Source organism: Anomaloglossus baeobatrachus, chromosome 6 (genome assembly GCF_048569485.1).
Source record: "Anomaloglossus baeobatrachus isolate aAnoBae1 chromosome 6, aAnoBae1.hap1, whole genome shotgun sequence".
NCBI classification, from domain to species: domain Eukaryota; kingdom Metazoa; phylum Chordata; class Amphibia; order Anura; family Aromobatidae; genus Anomaloglossus; species Anomaloglossus baeobatrachus.
Window position 1 is genome coordinate 413,078,523 of NC_134358.1, and position 22,097 is coordinate 413,100,619.

General features: G+C 47.1%; 1 protein-coding gene across 3 annotated transcripts in view; it reads left to right on the forward strand.

The window, feature by feature from the left end:
* Positions 1-22,097, forward strand: part of HECW1 (HECT, C2 and WW domain containing E3 ubiquitin protein ligase 1) — a 498,317-nt gene that overhangs the window by 184,438 nt on the left and 291,782 nt on the right. For all 3 annotated transcript variants that reach the window (XM_075315148.1, XM_075315147.1, XM_075315149.1), the window contains one exon: positions 16,848-17,172. In XM_075315148.1, the coding sequence (XP_075171263.1) occupies positions 16,848-17,172 (325 nt within the window). The remainder of the gene's footprint in view (positions 1-16,847; positions 17,173-22,097) is intronic.

A 22,097-nucleotide genomic window follows, 5' to 3' on the forward strand; every position in this document is an offset into this window, starting at 1 on the left:
TTTATTTGGAATAAAATACAAGAAACACCCTCTGTTACCACTTTATTAACCTCTAAACACCCCTGCAGGTCCGAAGTAATCTACATGAGGTCCCACGGTGATTCAGCTCTGCTACATCCCTGTCCCATCACAGCAGCACTGAGCATGACTGTCTGCTGACAGCAGACAGACAGAGCCGCACAATGAGAAGAACTTGGATGAACCTCTCACTGACTTCAGTGCCGTAAGACAGGCAGTAGTGCGGGGCCCGCAGCTGTGACGTCAGAGGTTCACCGGAGTTCATTCTTATCACGCGGCTTTGTCTCTGTGTCACAGCGTGGTTTTCAGTCACAGGTGGAGGACTCCAGCTGTGGCAGCGGCTAACGTAAGTGACATCACTGCTGATAGTTCAACTCACTTCAGTTGCTACGTGGAGCTCACAGCGGGCAGTGTTGTTCTATGGCACTCACTGTGAGTGTCAGTTATAGCAGTCCTGGAAGTGTCGTGGGACCTCGTTTAGATTACATCGGACCTGGATGGGGTGTTTGGGGGGTTAATAAAGTGGTGAAATAGGGTAGCTTTTTTGGCTTTTTTTTCAAATAAAGGATTTTTCGGTGTACGTGTTTATTTGCTTTCACTTACAGATTCGTGATGAGGGGGTGTCTCTTGACACCTGCCATCACTAACCTAGGACTTAGTGGCTGCTGTGGGCTGCTATTAACTCCTTATTACCCCGATTGCCACTGCACCAGGGCAATCAGGATGAGCTGGGTAAATCTAACGGATGTGGCAATTCCAGGCAGCTGCTGGCTGATATTTTTAAACTGGGAGGCTCCCAATAACATGGGTCTTCCCAGTCTGATAATACCAGTCCTCAGCTGCGAGGCTTTATCTTGGCTGGGTATCAAAATTGGGGAAGGGACCGCACGCCATTTTTTTTAATATATTTTTTTATTTATTGTACTGTATGATATAGACCCTCCCACCAGTGGCTGTGATTGGTTGCAGTTAGACAGCTGTCACTCAGTGTGGGGGCATGTCTGATTGCAACCAATCATAGGCTCTGGTGGGCGGGGAAAGCAGTGAATGTGAAATGAGCCTAATGAGCTGATGCAGTGAATATGAAATGAGCCTAATGAGCGGCCGGCACTTTCAGAAGCAGGAGACACCATGACAGCCGCGCCACGCCGGTGATTGGTGAATATGAAGAGATGGAGAGAGACAGAGAGAGAGAGAGAATGGAGAAAAGTTGGTGACTTGCATTTTTGTTGACAAAAATGCATCCAAACCGCAACCAAAAGGCAGTGCAAATGCACAGCTAAACATTTTGGTTGCATTTTGACACACCTCATTAATTTCAATGGGTGGAAAATGTTCCCAAAACACAAGAAGTGACATGCTGCTTTTTTTAGGCAATGATTTTGACAAATATTTGTCAAAACGCTGCCAAAAAAAAGCCACTGAAAAACTTTATGTAATTGAAGGAAGGATAAATGAACAAATGTATCGAGACTTTCTTGATAAAAATCTGCTACCATCAGCATGATGAAGATGAAATGAGAGTGGTTATTTCAGCAATACAATGATTCCAAACACACAGTAAAGGAAACTCTCAACTGGTTTCAGAGAAAGAAAATAAATCTGCAAAAATGGCCCAGCCCAGTGGTGTATCTAGGGGGGCAGATGGGGCATTTGCCCCAGGTGCAGCCAACGGCGGGCGCCGTTGGGCTGCCTGGTGCTGCAGTCCAAGGTTTTCCCCCTGTTGCTGCACTTAGCTGCTCCCTGTAGTAGTAGTCTGCCTTTCTCTGAGCTGACTGTCAAACTGAAGTGCAGCATGCCCACTCCCAGTGATCAATTGTACATGTGTCTCTCAGGCGCGAGTACAGTTGAAGCCATGATGGGTGCAGACGCAGTATGAGGAGCGAGGTGGGATGTGTGTGAAGGTAGTCAGTAGATAGTATGGAATGAGAAAATTGTGAAAGGACACAGAATAGAGACTGGGTAGTGTGGTGGGGTCAGCATAGGGAAGGGCAGCCTGAGGGACAGTTTGAGGTCACAGCAAGAATGGGAAAGTATGCCAAAGAGGGGGAATGTGATGTGTTACACACTGTGAGAGGACAGTGTGAAGAGGGGGTCCAATATTGAAAGGAGAGGGCAATGTGGAGGGCTAGTACCATAAGGGGGAGAGTGTGTATGTAATATTTTGTACAGAAACACAATAAGAATAAACTATGAATTCAGGCTCACAGTGTAGGGCAGATATTTTTATTCAGGAGCATTATAACCACACTGCTATTTTTAAGGGTAATGTTCCGGGATGTGCTGTAGAAGACCAGAAAAGATCGATGTCCACAGAGGCGAGCTGTGAATGTGAAAAGTCATCATGACATCTGGACAGAATGAAGAAAAGAAAGAGAACAACTTCCTTCAGAGACAACATCATCTATCTGGATGCGATACTAACTAAATCTCCTTAGTCCTGGTTCCCATATGGTCCACAGTCTGGTGATGACTGATAACAACTCATAGAATCTCTTTACTATTTTTAAAGAGAACCAATCACCAGGATTTTCGTTTATAAGCTAAAGCCAGTGCTATACTGGCACTATCAGGCTGATTCTATACATACCTGTAGTGGTCAGGTTGGATATTTAGGTTTTGAAATCCAAAAAAGTAAAGTTTATAAAATTAGCTGCTTGTTGAGTGGCAGTTGCAATGGAGCAGATAATATATTCATAATTATCCCCTCCCCCTGTTAGAATTAGCATAAATATTATGCAAACTATTCACTTTGTTGCAGGACCTGTGTGAGGTCATACCCATGTGACCAGAAGGGGCGGGAACTCAGCAAACAAAGCTGGATACCAGGTCACATGGGTATCACCTCACACAGGTCCTGCAACAAAGTGAATTGTTTGTATAATACTTATGCTAATTCTAACAGGGGGAGGGGATAAGTATTAATATATTATCTGCTCCATTGCAACTGCCACTCAACAAGCAGCTAATTTTATAAACTTTAGGTTTTGAAATCCAAAAAAGTAAACATCCAAACTGACCACTACAGGTATGTAGAAAATCAGCATAATAGTGTCAGTAAAGCACTGGCTTTAGGTTATATATGAAAATCCTGGTGATTGGTTCCCTTTAAGGACATACTAGGACTTATAGATTCATGCTATACAAATGTATATAGGTTTGACCTGACATTACAATTGATGTACTATGCACTGATGGTGTTTATGGTGATGTATTCCTATACTGCTGGTGCTCCTGGTCATGTATTCCTGTACTACTGGTGGTTTTGGTTATGTATTCTGGTAACGATGGTGGTTCTTGTCATGAGGATTTTAATGTCATGTTTCTGTATTGATGGGGTTCTAGTGAAGTATTTCTGTGCTGCTGGTGGTTCTTATGATGAATTTATGCATTGTTGGTAGTTCTGAGGATGATGTTCTGCACTAATTAGGGTTGTGGTGCTGTGTTTCTGTACTGAAGGGGATTATTATAATGTAATTCTGTACTGCAGATGGTTCTGGTGATGTATTTCTGTATTGTTGGTGATTTTGGTTTTGTATTTTTGTACTCATGAGGGTTGTGATGCTGTGGTTCTATACTGATGGGGGTTCTACTGATGTTTTCTTGTGCTGTCATTGGTTCTGATGCTGTACACATGTAACAATCCGTAACTTGTAAGATAACGTGATACATGACTATGTTAATAAAGTGTTGTACCATCTGACAAGTTAAGGATTACTATGTTTTTATTTATGTTAGGAGCATTAAAGGGGTTGTTCAAGTTTGTGATAAGTCACTTTATGGGACTGCAGACTTCTGAATTCTCACAGCGCACACTGCACTCTGTCAGGATTCTCTAGTACTGGCAGTGAGAGTGGAAGGTCACAAAATGCAATTTGCATACATGCAGTCACGTGCCAACTAGACATTCGTGGCCTCGCTCAATGGCATTGAACATGTCTAGTCGGAATGTGGCCTGAAGTAAGGCAAATTGCATACTTGTGCTAACATGACCGTCCTACTCTCGCCACTGACAAGGGAGAATCCTAAAATTGTGCAGTGCATGCACTGTGAGAGAATTACTGTGAGAATTATGAAGTCTACAGTCACCTAAAGTGACTGCAGACTTTCAACACAATCCTGGACAAACCCTATAATTATAAAATTAAGCACTGTAGCATGCCAATCCTAACAGTGTGCAATACACTGAATGTCAGGATTCAACTCTGCTTGCTGTTTCCAGCAGTCATCACATGGCCTCTCCACTCATGTGATTATCCTGCTTAAGGTCATGTGTCAACTAGCTTTTCTTCCTGCTTCTCAGTTTTTCACTGAACATTGAGAGAATTAGGAAGCATAGCTCATCGACACGTGACTGTAAGTGTGCAAATCGCATATGAATGATTGGTCACATGACAACTACTCAAACCGCTTGGGGGTGACCAAACTGAATTTTTGCCCGCCCCGGGTGCCAAAAAACCTAGTTACACCTCTGACCCAATCAATCATTTGACCTGAATCTGCTTGAAAATTTATGGAAGGAGCTGAAGCTCAAAGTTCATAGAAGGAGCCCACGGGACTTTCAGGATTTGAAGAGTGTTTGTGTGGAAGAATAGGCCACATTCAAACATGAGCAATGAATGTGACCAGTTTCTCCATAAAGAAGGTGTCTTAAAGCTGTCATCACCAAGAAAGGCATTTGTACAAAGTATTAAATACATTTCAGTAAGTGTGTTCAACATTTATTCCCTCTGTCATTTCTTATTATTACACATGACTAAATTTCTGGACATCTAAAGTTTGATTTCTTTATCTGTGTGGATTGGATGGGTTGTTAACTACATCTGGTTAGAAATTCATGTCAATAGCACCTTTATAAATATATTAACTTAGAAACTTGGTGTTGTGTTCAATACTTTTTTCACCCGCTGTATTTAGTGAACTACCATGGTAATAGTGATACCATATGACAATAACTATACGAGAATAGAGTGCTCAGTGTATATTAACACTGCTGTATATTGCCACTGTATGGACTGTATGTTATTAATACCACTGGGTTTGTACTCTGTTTTTCAGAAGTTATACCTGCACTCATTACTTTCACCTGTACATGGTAAAGGCCTCATACACATTAGACTAAAGTTGGCAAACTTATAAGCATTAGTGGGAACAGATTACCTTTCTAATATATATGGAGGCCTCCCAATTCTCCCCTCAGAGTTTGAATGTAAACAACCAGTCCCTTTGTTATTATTATTATTTGTTGTTATCGTCATTGCAGGTCTCCGAGGGTCAGGGGGGTTAATCCTTCTCGTGCTGCACTCAGGCGAGTCTTTTGCAATTTCGGGCATGCTCCAGCTCTCCTTCAGGTCACCCATTACTCCTCACTGGCCATGAGGGGTGGGGTGTCACCTCCAGGGGGTGGAGCTAGTGCAGATGTTTGCTCTGGTCGTTTTGATGCTCTAAAACACTCACTTCAGTTTGTGGCATTGCTGGGAGACGAGGTGCCATCGCAGGGGTCCCGGTACGCCAGGTCCTCTAGTGTCAGCTGTTGCCAGGGGATATGGGATGCCATGTGTTCTGGTTCAGCAAGGTGGTGGGAGGTTGCTTTCAGTCAATCTTCCTCTCCCCTTCCTTTGCCACTCTGGATTAAAGGTGGAGACTGGGAGTTACCTCAGCAGTGTCAGCTGACCCAGGAGAGGAATATTTAAACCCACCATTTCCTCTGGTCTGTGCTTATTATTTTCAGTTGTCCCTGGGTAGGAAGGATAGCAGTTGTGTTGCTGCTGGTTTGCTCTCTACTCTGGTCTTTGGTTTTGGTTTTGTCCCTAGACTCCCCTTATACCTGTGTAGTGGTTACTACTTTCCTTGCTGGTGTTGGTGCTTTTGATCTGACTGAGGCCTGTGTTCTCAGCCACCAGCCACTCCCCTATTGTCATCTGGGAAGGGCTCTGCCAAAGTCCCCCCTTTCAGGACCAAAAGATGGGTGAAAAGTTCCCCTGCCCTTAAGGGTGTACAGTGGCGTGACGGCTAGCGCAAAGTGTGTCTTACATACTGCGTTTGCTGGCCTGCAGTCTGATCATCCCATCACTACCCCTGCATTACAATTATGTTGTAAGATACATCAATTTACATGATTAATAAATGGCCTTTTCCCTGTCAATACGTTGTCCATTGATAACACAATAACACTTTATGTATGTGGGAGGGCTGAGGGAGACACCTGAAGGATTAACTAACATTCGACCAACAGCTATCGAATGTCTATGGGCCCTTAAAAATTTGTCAACATCTGTATTGTAGCATCTCTTTATGACAGACTCCATAGATGCCAGAAGTTTTGGATGTTTCTGAACCAAAGGGATGGGATTTATGAAAACTCCCCCCAAAAGTAAGCATTTTGGGGTGTGCAGGGGGCATTACTGGGAGTGGTGGGTATTTTCGTAGGACAGGTTGGACGAGTCTTGGACATTCCCAAAATAGCCATCTATACAGAAACTCTAACATGAAGATCTATTGTATAATTGATTAAAATGACATATGACGCATACATTTGTTTTATAAATGTGCATGTTTGGTTATGTCAAAGCCTTTGTAGAAGGTGTTTGTAGTTTTGATGGTAATATTGGTTTTGCTTCCCCCATTATAGTGATAGTACTCCCAGTTGATAAATGCACACCACACCTTCTTCATAGCTGACCATTCTATTCCGTACCTATGCCCTGTATATTAGCCATCAAGAAGTGTGTGAGACTCACTTCAAATAATGGTGCTTGTCAAACCTCATGAATTGATACATCATTTTTTGACGATATTCACTTCACTAGAAAAGAGTGGTGACAGGAGTCTAAAACAAGGCAATTTCACAGCAAGAAATAGTCCTGGTGACCTAACGTCAAGATGAACTACCCTGCACTATGAGCTCGACTGGTATATTGCAATCTACTGTTCATGAGTACTGTTATAAGTTAATAGTTTAATGCATACAATCTGCATATAGAGGCTGATTAGTCCTAGAAATATTAATGAATAGTATATCCATTTAGAGAACCAAGTTAAATCGTGGCATAGATGGACGGAGGGGTCTTTGGATGACACATTTATTTCTAATGCAGGAAAATCACAGCGGTTCACATATATAATAAAAGCATATAATATTAAGCTCAGTATTTGATAAAAAATTGTATACAAAAAAGTAATGTAAAAAAAATAATTACCTATGTACATTTGGTAACAACCTGAAAAATAGATTTATAGTTCCATTTTAATGATTGGTATGTGCCATAAACTAAAAAATAATAAAGACTGCATTTTTGCCTAACTTTTTAAATAATATAAATGAAACATAAAGGAAAACATAAAAAAATGAAAGCTTCATAAAATGTATAAATAAAATGTATAAATAAATGTATTCTGGTACTGGAGGCTAAAAATGCTGCGGTGCTTGAAGGGTTCAGTTGAATTCTAAATATATTGGTAAAGGCCCTATTTTTTTATAAATAAGTGACACATGCATAATTCACAGCCAAATGAAATTTTGCAAATGTGCCTTAAGTCCTTTATCTGTGATTTTCAGACAGAAAACCAGCGATAGCATTTTATGCAGTGAAGGTGCTGTTATTTATTTAGTATCTGAGGCCTGTGACCAGAGAGCAGGACTCTGATGTCTGACAGTGCGCCGCATGGAATATATTCTCTCAAGGGAAGGACTTTTGTTCTCACATTGAGCTATAATTTATCACCATGCTTTGTAATTCACGCATAGGGAAGTTCTTTATTTTTACACCACTCACTGTATCTTTTTTTTTCACTGTCCTTTCCCCAAGCTAAAAATTAAAGTTATCTCCTATATGTCCTGCAGTCATATCCCAAGATGTATACAAGTAAATACCGTATGTCCTCATGGCCAAATTCGGTACCATAAAGCGTTTTTTTAAATCATGTGTATTTAAGTGGAGTTCTTGGTACAGGCGTCTTGTACATATTGAGATACCTCTTCTTTAGTTAGAGCGGTTATCCACTACTAAAGCCTTATTCTTAGATCTGAGTTCCACAGACGTGTCTTATGGATAGAACAAATGCCCATAATAGTCTATGGGCATCTTTACATGTAATTTTTATTAATGACTGATTGTTCTAGAAAAAAAAACACTTTAGCACTCGAATGCCATCTGTGCCATCCACAGTTCTCTCCACTGTCACGAAGCTGTGTCCTAGGCACGCAATGAGTGATCGCTCAGCCGCCCTATAGATTTCAGGGGTGGACTGAGCTGTCAGTATTGTTCATCAGCCCAATCATGGGCTGGACCTGCTGGGCTTTCTTTACGTGTCACCTTTCAGGGTGATTGCCCGGCTATTTAGCTGCCTGGCAATTGTCATACTATTGACAGACATAGCTGTGCTCTGTGGAGTATTTACCTTGCGTTTGCTTTTCTGATCTTTTCCTACTTGATTTAAGACCTTGCCCTTTAACTACTCATTGCCTAGACCCTTTGTTTCTATAGATACTGTTTGGATTTGACATCAGACTGTGATCTCTTCACTCTTTTGTCTTGACCCTCTGCCTTTGACGTACACTCTTGGTATTTGACCCCGGACTTTTTGGCTACTCTGTATCGCGGGTTGCCGTGACAAGTGATGATAACCAGCGTCACATCCACTTTTCACTGTTCAGTGGTTAGGAGAAGCTAAGAAAATCTAATTATTTATTTAGCATGTGAGAAAAACACATTCTACACTGATGGTAAACACAGACCATAGATGGATGAAAATGGATGAAAATTGAATTGAGCATAATCAAAAAAGTTCACTTTTTTGTATACACACAAAAAATGGATTCCAATATAAGGCATTACATATTGATGACCTAAAAGCATAGGTCAACAGCTCACTGGATACTGGATATTTGCAGTAAGATGTAAACAAGATGTAAACAATGTGTAGAGCTGAAACTGCTCTGCTCCATACACTTTGTAGTTGATATTTCCTAATATTGTCTCTCATCTTCTATTGAAGCGAATGGAAGATGAGCTGCAGTACCCAGGAATTTTCACTACATGGTGTAAAGAGCTGTAATGTTCTGGGGTCATAAATTGCTTGAATCCAGCAAATCTAAGTACTAATTACAACTGTTCGGTATTGGTGGTATTGGTGGTAGTCAGTCCTCATCTATTTTATCCTTTTGATCACCTATCCTAGAGACAGGTGATTAATATCACAGTCATGGATCACCCATTTATTTAGAAAACAATTATCAGGCAGGATAAATACACTTTCCTTGGGGTAAGGCAGAGGTCCCCAACCAGTAGCTCAGGAGCCAAATGTGTCTTGCAGACCCATGATGTGTGGCTCATGGTTTTCGGCCAGCTTGGTGCCTTAACACCACATCTAGCAAATAACTATGAACAACAGGTCTTCAGATGGTGACTTTTGTGATTAGCCCTTCACAAAAGAGCAGATCTGAATGTGGATAAGGTAGGAACCTCTTGAATTTGTTATACCGACTCATGATGATTTCTGTGGAAAAGCTTTGGCTGTCATTATACCAGTAAACAGGACTTCTAGGTATCACGAATGTGAATGTGGCAGGAGCTGCAGGTGACTCGCGACTGTTTCTCACTCTGTGTGATGCAGTTAAACATTAGGCAGTGGTTATATAACCAAACATGGTTTGCCCAGATATTTTTTGACTGCATTACCCAAATTTAATAGACCAATTTAATTAGTGTGGAACACCTGTAGTAACTGATGATGTCCTGATGATAGGTGCCTGCAAAAACTCATGTATGACCTGCAGGTATCGTGCACCTGTCTTATTCATTAAACCCTTTATGCATCCTGGGAAGCACATAGTGATGGACATCAACATTGTTCACCTCCTGATACCAAAATCACATACGCCATCACGTAGCAGATCCAAGATAACTTCAGTGGGTTCAGGCAACTATGTTGTAGGTGGAACTTGCCACACCTGGTGCACTCACCCTAATAAAACACCTGAGTCTTATAATTTTATAGTGTCTCTATAAAAACATTATAGAATCTCTACTATAATGTACCATGAGACACAAAATTCATTATCTCAGGTCCTTATATGCAGGGCTGTATTTTGCCTTCGTGCTGCCCTAGGCACTTTAAGTGGTCGCGCCCCTTAGTGACAACGTAACACTGAATTTTCGCACTCGACATCTGTTTAAGGCAGATCTACTCTGTAAAACACTTTAAAAAGTATCAATGAGAAACAAAGGGCACTAACCCCCCCCCCCAATGGGGATCACCACAGGCACATCAAAACATAGCATGAGTATAAAATATTCCCACCACACCATCCCCACTTATATAGTGTGACTGTCACACTGCCCCTAATAAACTACACACTGCCCTCCCTTATAAATTATACCCACCACACCTTCCTCAATTATGAAATATGATCTGCACATTGTCCTCACATCATGCTGCCCCCTCCTCACAGTGTCCCATGCATGCTGCTCCCTCCTCACAATGTCCCATGCATGCTACCCCCTCCTCACAGTGTCCCATGCATGCTGCCCCCTCCTCACAGTGTCCCATGCATGCTGCCCCCTCCTCACAGTGTCCCATGCATGCTGCCCCCTCCTCAGTGTCCCATGCATGCTGTCCCCTCCTCACAGTGTCCCATGCATGCTGCCCCCTCCTCACAGGGTCCCATGCATGCTGCCCCCTCCTCACAGGGTCCCATGCATGCTTCCCCCTCCTCACAGGGTCCCATGCATGCTGCCCCCTCCTCACAGGGTCCCATGCATGCTGCCCCCTCCTCACAGGGTCCCATGCATGCTGCCCCCTCCTCACAGGGTCCCATGCATGCTGCCCCCTCCTCACAGTGTCCCATGCATGCTGCTCCCTCCTCACAGGGTCCCATGCATGCTGCTCCATCCTCACAGGGTCCCATGCATGCTGCTCCATCCTCACAGTGTCCCATGCATGCTGCTCCATCCTCACAGTGTCCCATGCATGCTGCTCCATCCTCACAGTGTCCCATGCATGCTGCTCCCTCCTCACAATGTCCCATGCATGCTGTTCCCTCCTCACAGTGTCCCATGCATGCTGCTCCATCCTCACAGTGTCCCATGCATGCTGCCCCCTCCTCACAGTGTCCCATGCATGCTGCCCCCTCCTCACAGTGTCCCATGCATGCTGCCCCCTCCTCAGTGTCCCATGCATGCGGCTCCATCCTCTCAGTGTCCCATGAATGCTGCTCCATCCTCACAGTGTCCCATGCATGCTGCTCCCTCCTCACAGGGTCCCATGCATGCTGCTCCCTCCTCACAGGGTCCCATGCATGCTGCTCCCTCCTCACAGGGTCCCATGCATGCTGCCCCCTCCTCACAATGTCCCATGCATGCTGCCCCCTCCTCACAATGTCCCATGCATGCTGCCCCTCTCCATGAGCTCCTAATGCTGCCTTACTCTTTTCCATAATGACACCTCCATGCTGCCCCACTCATCATACTAAGACCACCACACTAACGCTTATGCTGAGACCCCCCCCCCCACACACACACACACACACACACACACACACTACCCCACTCTTGATATTGACTCCCCTACATTGCTCCACTCCATACTGAGCTCCCAATGCTGCCCCCCTCTCATTCTGAGTCCTTACACTCCCCCCATCGATTTTGTCATTGCACTATCCCTCAACCCTTGTACTCTGTCTCTAGCATTAGCCCCTCCCCCCAGCCTCCCCCCCCAGCCTCAGCCTCTCTCTCCCCCCAGCCTCCCCCCCCAGCCTCAGCCTTTCTCTCCCCCCAGCCTCCCCCCCAGCCTCTCTCTCCCCCCAGCCTCCCCCCCAGCCTCTCTCTCCCCCCAGCCTCCCCCCCAGCCTCTCTCTCCCCCCAGCCTCCCCCCCAGCCTCTCTCTCCCCCCAGCCTCCCCCCCAGCTTCTCTCTCCCCCCAGCCTCCCCCCCAGCCTCTCTCTCCCCCCAGCCTCCCCCCCAGCCTCTCTCTCCCCCCAGCCTCCCCCCCAGCCTCTCTCTCCCCCCAGCCTCCCTCTCCCCCCAGCCTCCCCCCCAGCCTCTCTCTCCCCCCAGCCTCTCTCTCCCCCCAGCCTCTCTCTCCCCCCAGCCTCTCTCTCCCCCCAGCCTCTCTCTCCCCCCAGCCTCTCTCTCCCCCCAGCCTCTCTCTCCCCCCAGCCTCAGCCTCTCTCTCCCCCCAGCCTCCCCCCCAGCCTCAGCCTCTCTCTCCCCCCAGCCTCCCCCTCAGCCTCTCTCTCCCCCCAGCCTCCCCCCCAGCCTCAGCCTCTCTCCCCCCAGCCTCCCCCCCAGCCTCAGCCTCTCTCTCCCCCCAGCCTCCCCCCCAGCCTCAGCCTCTCTCTCCCCCCAGCCTCCCCCCAGCCTCCCCCCCAGCCTCAGCCTCTCTCTCCCCCCTGCCTCCCCCCCAGCCTCTCTCTCCCCCCAGCCTCCCCCCAGCCTCAGCCTCTCTCTCCCCCCAGCCTCCCCCCCAGCCTCTCTCCCCCCAGCCTCCCCCCCAGCCTCTCTCTCCCCCCAGCCTCCCCCCCAGCCTCAGCCTCTCTCTCCCCCCAGCCTCCCCCCCAGCCTCTCTCTCCCCCCAGCCTCCCCCCCAGCCTCTCTCTCCCCCCAGCCTCCCCCCCAGCCTCAGCCTCTCTCCCCCCAGCCTCCCCCCCAGCCTCTCTCTCCCCCCAGCCTCCCCCCCAGCCTCAGCCTCTCTCTCCCCCCAGCCTCCCCCCCAGCCTCAGCCTCTCTCTCCCCCCAGCCTCCCCCCCAGCCTCTCTCTCCCCCCAGCCTCCCTCCCAGCCTCAGCCTCTCTCTCCCCCCAGCCTCCCCCCCAGCCTCAGCCTCTCTCTCCCCCCAGCCTCCCCCCCAGCCTCTCTCTCCCCCCAGCCTCCCCCCAGCCTCTCTCTCCCCCCAGCCTCCCCCCCAGCCTCTCTCCCCCCAGCCTCCCCCCCCAGCCTCAGCCTCTCTCTCCCCCCAGCCTCTCTCTCCCCCCAGCCTCCCCCCCCAGCCTCAGCCTCTCTCTCCCCCCAGCCTCTCTCTCCCCCCAGCCTCCCCCCCCAGCCTCAGCCTCTCTCTCCCCCCAGCCTCTCTCTCCCCCCAGCCTCCCCCCCCAGCTCAGCCTCTCTCTCCCCCCAGCCTCTCTCTCCCCCCAGCCTCCCCCCCAGCCTCAGCCTCTCTCTCCCCCCAGCCTCTCTCTCCCCCCAGCCTCCCCCCCAGCCTCAGCCTCTCTCTCCCCCCAGCCTCCCCCCCAGCCTCTCTCTCCCCCCAGCCTCCCCCCCAGCCTCAGCCTCTCTCTCCCCCCAGCCTCCCCCCAGCCTCAGCCTCTCTCTCCCCCCAGCCTCCCCCCCAGCCTCTCTCTCCCCCAGCCTCCCCCCCAGCCTCAGCCTCTCTCTCCCCCCAGCCTCCCCCCCAGCCTCTCTCTCCCCCAGCCTCCCCCCCAGCCTCAGCCTCTCTCTCCCCCCAGCCTCAGCCTCTCTCTCCCCCCAGCCTCCCCCCCAGCCTCTCTCTCCCCCCAGCCTCCCCCCAGCCTCAGCCTCTCTCTCCCCCCAGCCTCCCCCCCAGCCTCAGCCTCTCTCTCCCCCCAGCCTCCCCCCCAGCCTCAGCCTCTCTCTTCCCAGCCTCAGCCTCTCTCTTTTCCCAGCCTCCCCCCAGCTTCTTTTCCCAGCCTCCCCCAAGCCTCTCTTTTCCCAGCCTCCCCCCCCAGCCTCTCTTTTCCCAACCTCCCCCCCCAGCCTCTCTTTTCCCAACCTCCCCCCCCAGCCTCTCTTTTGCCAGCCTCCCCCCCAGCCTCTCTTTTCCCAGCCTCCCCCCCAGCCTCTCTTTTCCCAGCTTCCCCCCAGCCTCTCTTTTCCCAGCCTCCCCCCCAGCCTCTCTTTTCCTAGCCTCCCCCCCCAGCCTCTCTTTTCCCAGCCTCCCCCCCAGCCTCTCTTTTCCCAGCCTCCCCCCCCAGCCTCTCTCTTTTCCCAGCCTCCCCCCAGCCAAAAAGAGGCATCGCAACGATCATCAACTAACCTGTAAGGTGCCCATACATTCTAGGCTCTGCCTTACGCATACCTGCTCCGGTGCCTGCTGCCCTGCTCTGCTATTATCCTCTTCTCCTGGCTGGCTCCAGCTCCAGTCGCGTCCTCCTCCGCGGCGTGTGTTGTCTGCAGAATTGGACGCTGCAGCACGGGGCAGTGAGCTGATTGGCGCGCCCGCGCGCCTCTGACCCGGAAGTGCAGGTGCTGCCGTGCTGGAACTTCCGGGGTTAATCAGCTCACTATGCCTGGGGCCCTCCGTGTATTTAAAGAGACAGAAGTGCGCCTTTCCTCTCCCTCTCAACCCCCCCTCCCCCCCGAGAACACAGCGAAGTGCAACGGAGGGAGGGGCGGGGGGCGGGGATGTAAAAAAAAAAAAAAAAAAAAAAAAAATTTACATATTTTTTTTTTTTTTTTTTTTTTTTTGCTGCCAGAAAGTGCCGCCCCCCCTCAACGTGCCGCCCTAGGCACGGGACCACAGGTGCCTAGTGGCAAATACGGCCCTGCTTATATGGAATTTAATAGTAGGAAGATGCTTACTTTCTGGGCCCAAGTGCAAGTTTTACATGTGATGTGATCTTGACCCTGACTATGATACTTAGGTCTTCCATATAGAGGTTTTAGTTTATTTTTAGCAGAATTTCCTTAAAAAATACTATCTATGTAAACAGTTTTATAATTCATAAGTAATTCATCTATTAAACAAATTGATTTAAAGGGTTATTCCCCAAATCACAAGTTTAAAGTTCCTGATCATTGGTGGTTTCACCACTGAGAAGCTCACCAGCGATCCCAAGATTGGGGTTCTTGGACCCTGAGATGAGTGCTGTGCATCCCTGTACGGAATGGATCATAAGAATGCATGCTTGGCCTCCATGCCAGTCATTGTCTATTGGATAAAGGTTTTTCGGCAGTGGCCTTGACAATTTGAGGAGGGAAGGTCATACATACGTGCCTCTGCTCCACCTCTGCTTCAATATAGCGCTGCAGAGCACTGATCTCTGGGAATTCAAGAGCACTGATTTCAGAATCACTGGCGGTCCCAGAGGTCAGACCCTCACTGGTCAAAAAGTTATTTCCTATATAAAGAAAAGGGCTGCACACCAGCGACAGTGCAAGGGGACAAAATGTAAAGCAGAAACTGCTGTGTGAATACTGACATGAAAAATACAATAGCTATATGTAAAAATGAAAATATGACAATGGTTATCTGCATTACTGCTATGAACTTTAAGAATAAAGAGAAATGTAGCTGTCATGATTCGCCTCTTTATCCACATGGCTAGGGGGCGGAGCCTTCTCTCAGGCCTCACTTCCGGCCCCTGGATGCCTTAAAAGCTGACACTTCCAGTGAACCAGCGTCGGCTATAAGCTTAGCTCTGCTTTGCCTGTGATTGCTGGTCCTGTGAGTGATATCCTGATCTGTCTGTTCCTGTGCCCCCGTGCCCTTGTCTGTGTTCTGTCCCCTGGTCGTCCCTCCTGTCCTGTGTTTCCCCTCCTATTCCCCACTCTGTTGCTTCCTCAGGTACTGACCTTGGCCTGACTTTGACTCCGCTTTTGCTCGTCCCTCCGGTCCTGCTTCTGCCCGTACGGTGTTTGACCCAGCCTGTGTGACTATTCCTTGCATGCTCTGCAGCTCTGCTTCTCAGCTGTGCTGATTAGGCAGTGCATGAGAACGCTGTGCATTTCCTCCCTGGTTCTCATTGCTCTGTGTAGTGTCGTCTGCTGCAGAGCTCTGGCTCCCCCTGGTGGCAGCATTACAGTAGCTATTGAATTGATCAATACAACAGAGCCCCAACACCTCGTCACGGTATTCTCTTACATTGGGGTCTCTAGCTAGTGTGTGTCCTCTCTTGCAGTTAAAAAACCTACCGTATATGGGAAGCTGAGACCCAGGCAACATATGTATAATGTGGACCGTCAGTACATGTCAGTATTCACATAGCAGTTTCTGCTTTACATTTATTTCCCTTGCACTGTCGCTGGTGTGCAGCCCTTTTCTTTATATAGTGAAGTTTTTTAGGGTTTTTGCACCCAGTTCAGACTTAGCATGGTGTGCCAAACATTATGTCTTAATTAAAAAGTTATTTCCTATTTGATTGATAAGACATTATTTGTGATTTAGGGAACAACCCTTTAAGGCCTCATTCAGACATTGGTGGTTTTTCTTATAGGCAAAAAAATGGTCTGAGTTTCATCAGTGTTTGGTCACTGTGTTGCTTTCTACCATCATTGCCTCATTGGTAATTTTATAGCAAGAAAGAGACTGCAAAGCTTCTTCTAACCATGGCAATTTTAATCACAGACAGCACACTGATGCCAGGATGCTAAATATGTGCTGTCATTGATTTTCACAGATTCATAGACTTGTATTGATAACTTTGATGTGGGACTCGAATTAAAAAAGGATATGTCTCCCTAATTTTTCTGCTTGCACACAGTCTGCAAAAAAACATGCATGTGTGAAGAGCCCCATAAATTATAATGTGTATGTGTTTTATCAGTGCAGAATACGAATAGAACATGTATATGAAAATCAGACATCTTAATGAGGCCTAGCAGTGGAGAAAGTGTCAAAATATTACTTCAACTACAAATATGATAATCATAATACTTTTTCGTATTTTTTCATTATTATTTTTTTTTACCTAATACGGCTATTTTACATACCTATAATAAATATCCACTGTAATTAGAATTCCAACTAGATAAGTATAAAATATAAGAATACAACTATTATATCAGCATATGACTTTACATATCAGACAGTTACGAATATTTCAGATTTAGTCAGCGAGAGTTCTCAATTTTATTTAAACATTTTGTATTGCAGAATTTGTACCAAAACAGGTTCCTCGGCCTGGCTGCCATGGCTTCTCCATCGAGGAACTCTCAAAACAGGCGGCGATGCAAAGAACCGATGAGGTACAGTTACAACCCTGACCAATTTCATAACATGGATATCAGGAACAGTCCACATGAAGGAGTTACTATACCACGGTCCACCAGTGACACCGACCTGGTCACTTCAGATAGTCGGTCAACTCTAATGGTCAGCAGCTCCTACTACGCTATAGGGCACTCCCAGGATCTTGTTATATATTGGGATATAAAGGAGGAAGTGGATGCTGGAGATTGGATTGGCATGTACTTAATCGGTAAGTGTCTCATTTGTCATACTTGATGACATTTAAAATGTTGAATTTAATTCAAATATTCTGTTATAATACTTTTTATAGATTCTGTTTGGAAGATACTTGGGGCATTTGTAAAAAAAAGTAGAATAAATATTTTGCATTCTCAAATAGAAAGTAAGACAAAAATTCACAAGTTTCTAAAAAATAAATTAATTGGGGTTTATGTCCCATTTTCCAAGATCTGTAACATTTCTACTTTACAGTCAATGGAGCTGTGTGAGGACTTGTTTCCTGTGGCAAGCTGACTGTTTTTCTAATACCAATTTGGGACATATACAATATTTTGATTACTTTTCATTGCATTATTTTAGGGAGAAGTGGTGATAGAAAAAACAAAATTATGGCATTTTGATTTTTTTTTTCTCATTACAACTAGTGATGAGTGAACACTACCATGCTTGGGTGCTTGGTACTCATTAAGAGCAGTTGGTTGCTTGGATGGGCGTGACTCGAGTCCCTGAGTATAATGGAAGTGAATGGGGGACTCAAGCATTTTTTCAGGTTTCCCCATATGACTTCAATTATATTCAGGTGCTTGAGTCGCACCCATCTGAGCATCCAACTGCTCTTAATGAGTACCAAGCACCTGAGCATGGTAGTGCTCACCCATCACTAATTACGAATTTTAATGTATGGGTTAATTACTTTTATATTTTGATATACTGGATTTTTATGGACACAACAATACAAAATGTTTATTTTTTTTCTATATTTTTCATTAATTTTTATATACAGGGGAACCTTGGATTAAGAGTATCTTGGTTTGAGAGCGTTTTGCAAGACAAGCAAAGCTTTTTTAAAAAAATTGTAACTTGGTTTAAGAGCAATGCTTTGCAATAAGAGCAAATACTCACAGTGTACACTTCCGCTTTTCTCCTTTCACCACGCTCTGACCCACTCTGGAGGTAACTTTCTGTACATATGTACTGTATACAGTATACCACTGTACAGTACAGTATATACTATATAGTATGTCTATCAATTTCCATTTGTGGATACAGTATTGTACTTTCTTTCTGCTAACCAGTACAGCACATTGCTTGTACTGTAATCTGCCTGTGAAGTATTCCTACCCCATATTTGGCTTATTTCTGCCCTTATTTTGGGGAGAATAGATTTGAGGTGTGTTTTTGGTGTATTGTACTAGAATAAAGGTTGTCATGTTTATTCATCATTTTTTCTCTCTATAATGTACATCCACACACCAACAATTTTATTGTAAGCTCACGTGCAGTTTAATTTGTTTTCTATGGGTTTTTTTGCTGTACTGCACAGTATTTTGTATTAGTGTGCTGTAATCACTTTATATGATTACAAGACATTATTTTGTATTACTGTAATAAGTTTGTATAAATACAGTAAATATTTTTGGGTTGTGGAACGAATTGTTTGTGTTTCAATTATTTCCTATGGGAAAACTCGCTTTTATATAAGAGTGACTTGGTTTAAGAATACAGTCCCGGAACAAATTATGCTCGTAATCCAAAAAATTTATAAATAATAAATTTATAATTTAAAAATATATGTATATTTAAAAAAAAAAAAAATGTTATGTCGGTCCCCTTAGGGGATGTGATAACTTATATGTGATAGGGGATTATGTGATAGGGCAGTGATGGCGAACCTATGGCACGCGTGCCACCAGGGGCACGCTGAGCCCATTCTGCTGGCACGCGTGCTGTCGCCCGATCCTGCAGCCTTTGGTCTGCTAGTGCAGTCGCGCCGGCAGATCAAATCTGTGTTGGAGCGGAGGAGACATTACTCCTCCGCTCTGACACTCCTCCTCCCCCAGGCTGCAGTGTGTTGCCTAGGAGACGGAGGAGCGTCAGAGAGTGGCGCCGGTGTCGTCTGCTGGCCGCGTGGGAACTGAGGACCCAGCAGCGCGCAGCGGGTGCAGGAAGGTGAGTTGTGTGTTGCTTTTTTTTTTATAACTCGTGTGCGGCTGTGCCAAGGTGGTGATGGGGGGGCAGCGCCAGCATGGGGTGGGGGAACGCACATGCCAGCGTGGGGTGGGGGTGGGGAATGCACATGCCAGCGTGGGGTGGGGGAACGTACATGGCAGCGTGGGGTGGGGCTGAGGGAACGCACATGGCAGCGTGGGGTGGGGGTGGGGGAACGCACATGGCAGCGTGGGGTGGGGGGTGGGGGAACGCACATGCCAGCGTGGGGTGGGAGAGGGGGAACGCACATGGCAGCGTGGGGTGGGAGAGGGGGAACGCACATGGCAGCGTGGGGTGGGGGTGGGGGAACGCACATGGCAGCGTGGGGTGGGGGAACGCACATGGCAGCGTGGGGTGGGGGTGGGGGAATGCACATGGCAGCGTGGGGTGGGAGAGGGGGAATGCACATGGCAGCGTGGGGTGGGGGAGGGGGAACGCACATGGCAGCGTGGGGTGGGGGAATGCACAAGCCAGCGTGGGGTGGGGGGAACGCACATGCCAGCGTGGGATGGGGGTGGGGGAACGCACATGCCAGCATGGGGTGGGAGAACACACATGCCAGCATGGGGGGGCACGCATGCCAGCATTGGGGGGGGAGAACATGCATGCCAGGATGGGGGGGAAATATGCTTGCCAGCATGGGGGGGGACATGCATGCCAGGATGGGGAACAATGCATGCCAGGATGGGGAACAATGCATGCCAGGATGGGGAAACATGCATGGCAGGATGGGGAAAAATACATGCCAGGATGGAGGTAACATGCATGCCAGGATGGAGGAAACATGCATGCCAGGATGGAGGAAACATGCATGCCAGGATGGAGGAAACATGCATGGCAGACTGGAGGAAACATGCATGCCAGGATGGAGGAAGCATGCATGCCAGGATGGGGAAAACATGCATGCCAGGATGGAAAAACATGAATGCCAGGATGGAGGAAACATGCATGCCAGGATGGAGGAAACATGCATGGCAGGATGGAGGAAATATGCATGCCAGGATGGAGGAAACATGCATGGCAGGATGGAGGAAACATGCATGCCAGGATGGAGGAAACATGCCACGATAGGGTACATTTACCAGGAAGGGGTACATTTACCTGGACGGGGTAAATTAACCAGGATTGGGAACATTTTCCAGGATGGAGGACATTTACCAGGAATGGGGTACATGCCGGGATGGGGGAACATTTACAAGGATGGGCAATATGTCAGGATGGGGTACATTTACCAGCATGGGGGAACCTGCCAGAATGGGTAACATTTACCAAGATGGAGGACATTTACCAGGATGGGGCCGTGATGGGGACAAATATACCAGAATGTAGGAAATATATATCAGGATGGGGGACATATTTACCAGGAAGTGGCCGAGGAAGGGGGACAGAACTACACAATGATGTGGAGGGGAGCCACTCGTACGTCTTTATGGGATTTCAAGATGTTCAGACTTTGAAATGTAGATGTGGATTACAGGGTGACATCTGATTGCATTCCAGGCTAAAATCTCTGTCTAATATGCTGCAATTTTTTTCCAGAAAGATCAATCCAACTTCTGTGTCTGGAAAGGGCAGGGGCTCAGCTTCAATATGTGGTAAGCATGCATGAGCGTGATGCCCCCTGTTGAAGAGAAGACGGCAAAGGTAAGATTAAAATCAATTCTTTATATAATAGGATTGATTGGCACTTCGGAAAAAAAATTGGGTTTAGGGCTACAGTTTGGGCACTCGGCCTGTAAAAGGTTCGCCATGACTGTGATAGGGGATTGTTTGATAACTTATAATACATTGAACAAAAATATAAACACAACACTTTTCTTTTGGTTCCCATTTTTCATGAGCTGAACTCAAATATCTAAGACTTTTTTTTTTACACAAAGGCCTTTTATTTCCTCAAATATTGTTCACAAATTTGTCTAAATCTCTATTAGAGAGCACTTCTCCAAAAATAATCCATCCACCTTTCAAGTGTAGCATATCAAGATGCTGATTACACAGCATGATTATTGCACAGGTGTGCTAATGCAGGCTTTACACGTTACGATCTATCGTGCGATTGCACGAGCGATCGTATCCGCCCCCGTCGTTTGTGCATCACGGGCAAATCGCTGCCCGTGTCGCACAAAGTCGTTAAACCGCTGTCACACGTACTTACCTGCTGAGCGACCTCACTGTGGGTGGCGAACATCCTCTTCCTGAAGGGGGAGGGACGTTCGTCGTCACAGCGACGTCACACAGCCGCCGGCCAATAGAAGCGGAAGGGCGGAGATGAGCGGGACGTAAACATCCTGCCCACCTCCTTCCTTCTGCATAGCCGGTGGGTGCCGTGGGACACAGGTAAGCTGTGTTCATCGTCCCCAGGGTGTCACACGGAGCAATGTGTGCTACCCGGGTACGATGAACAACCGGCGCCATGTTAAATAAACAATTTTTTAAAACTCAGCGACGAGTACACGACTCACGATTTGTGAGTGATTCTGCGTCGCTGGGAGGTGTCACACACTGAACGATGCATTACGAAAACCGTGACCCCGACGATGCATCGCACGATAGCTCGTCTCGTGTAAAGCCTGCATTAGGCTGGCCACAATAAAATACCACTATAAAATGTTGAGTTTTATTACACAGATATTGCAAGTTTTGAGAGAGCATGCAATTGGTATGCTGACTGCAGGAATATTCACCATTAGCCATCTCCACAGGCGTTTCAGAGAATTTCGCAGTACATCCAATTGGCCTCACAACCACAGACTTCGTGTGACCACACCAGCCCAGGACCACCACATCCAGCATCTTCACCTCCAAGATTGTCTAAGACCAGCCACCCAGACAGCTGCTGCAACAATACGTTTGTCATTGTAATCGACTTGAGTGGGTAAATGTTCACATCCGATGGCATCTGGCATGTTGGAGAGATGTTCTCTTTACGGCTGAATCCCGTTTTTC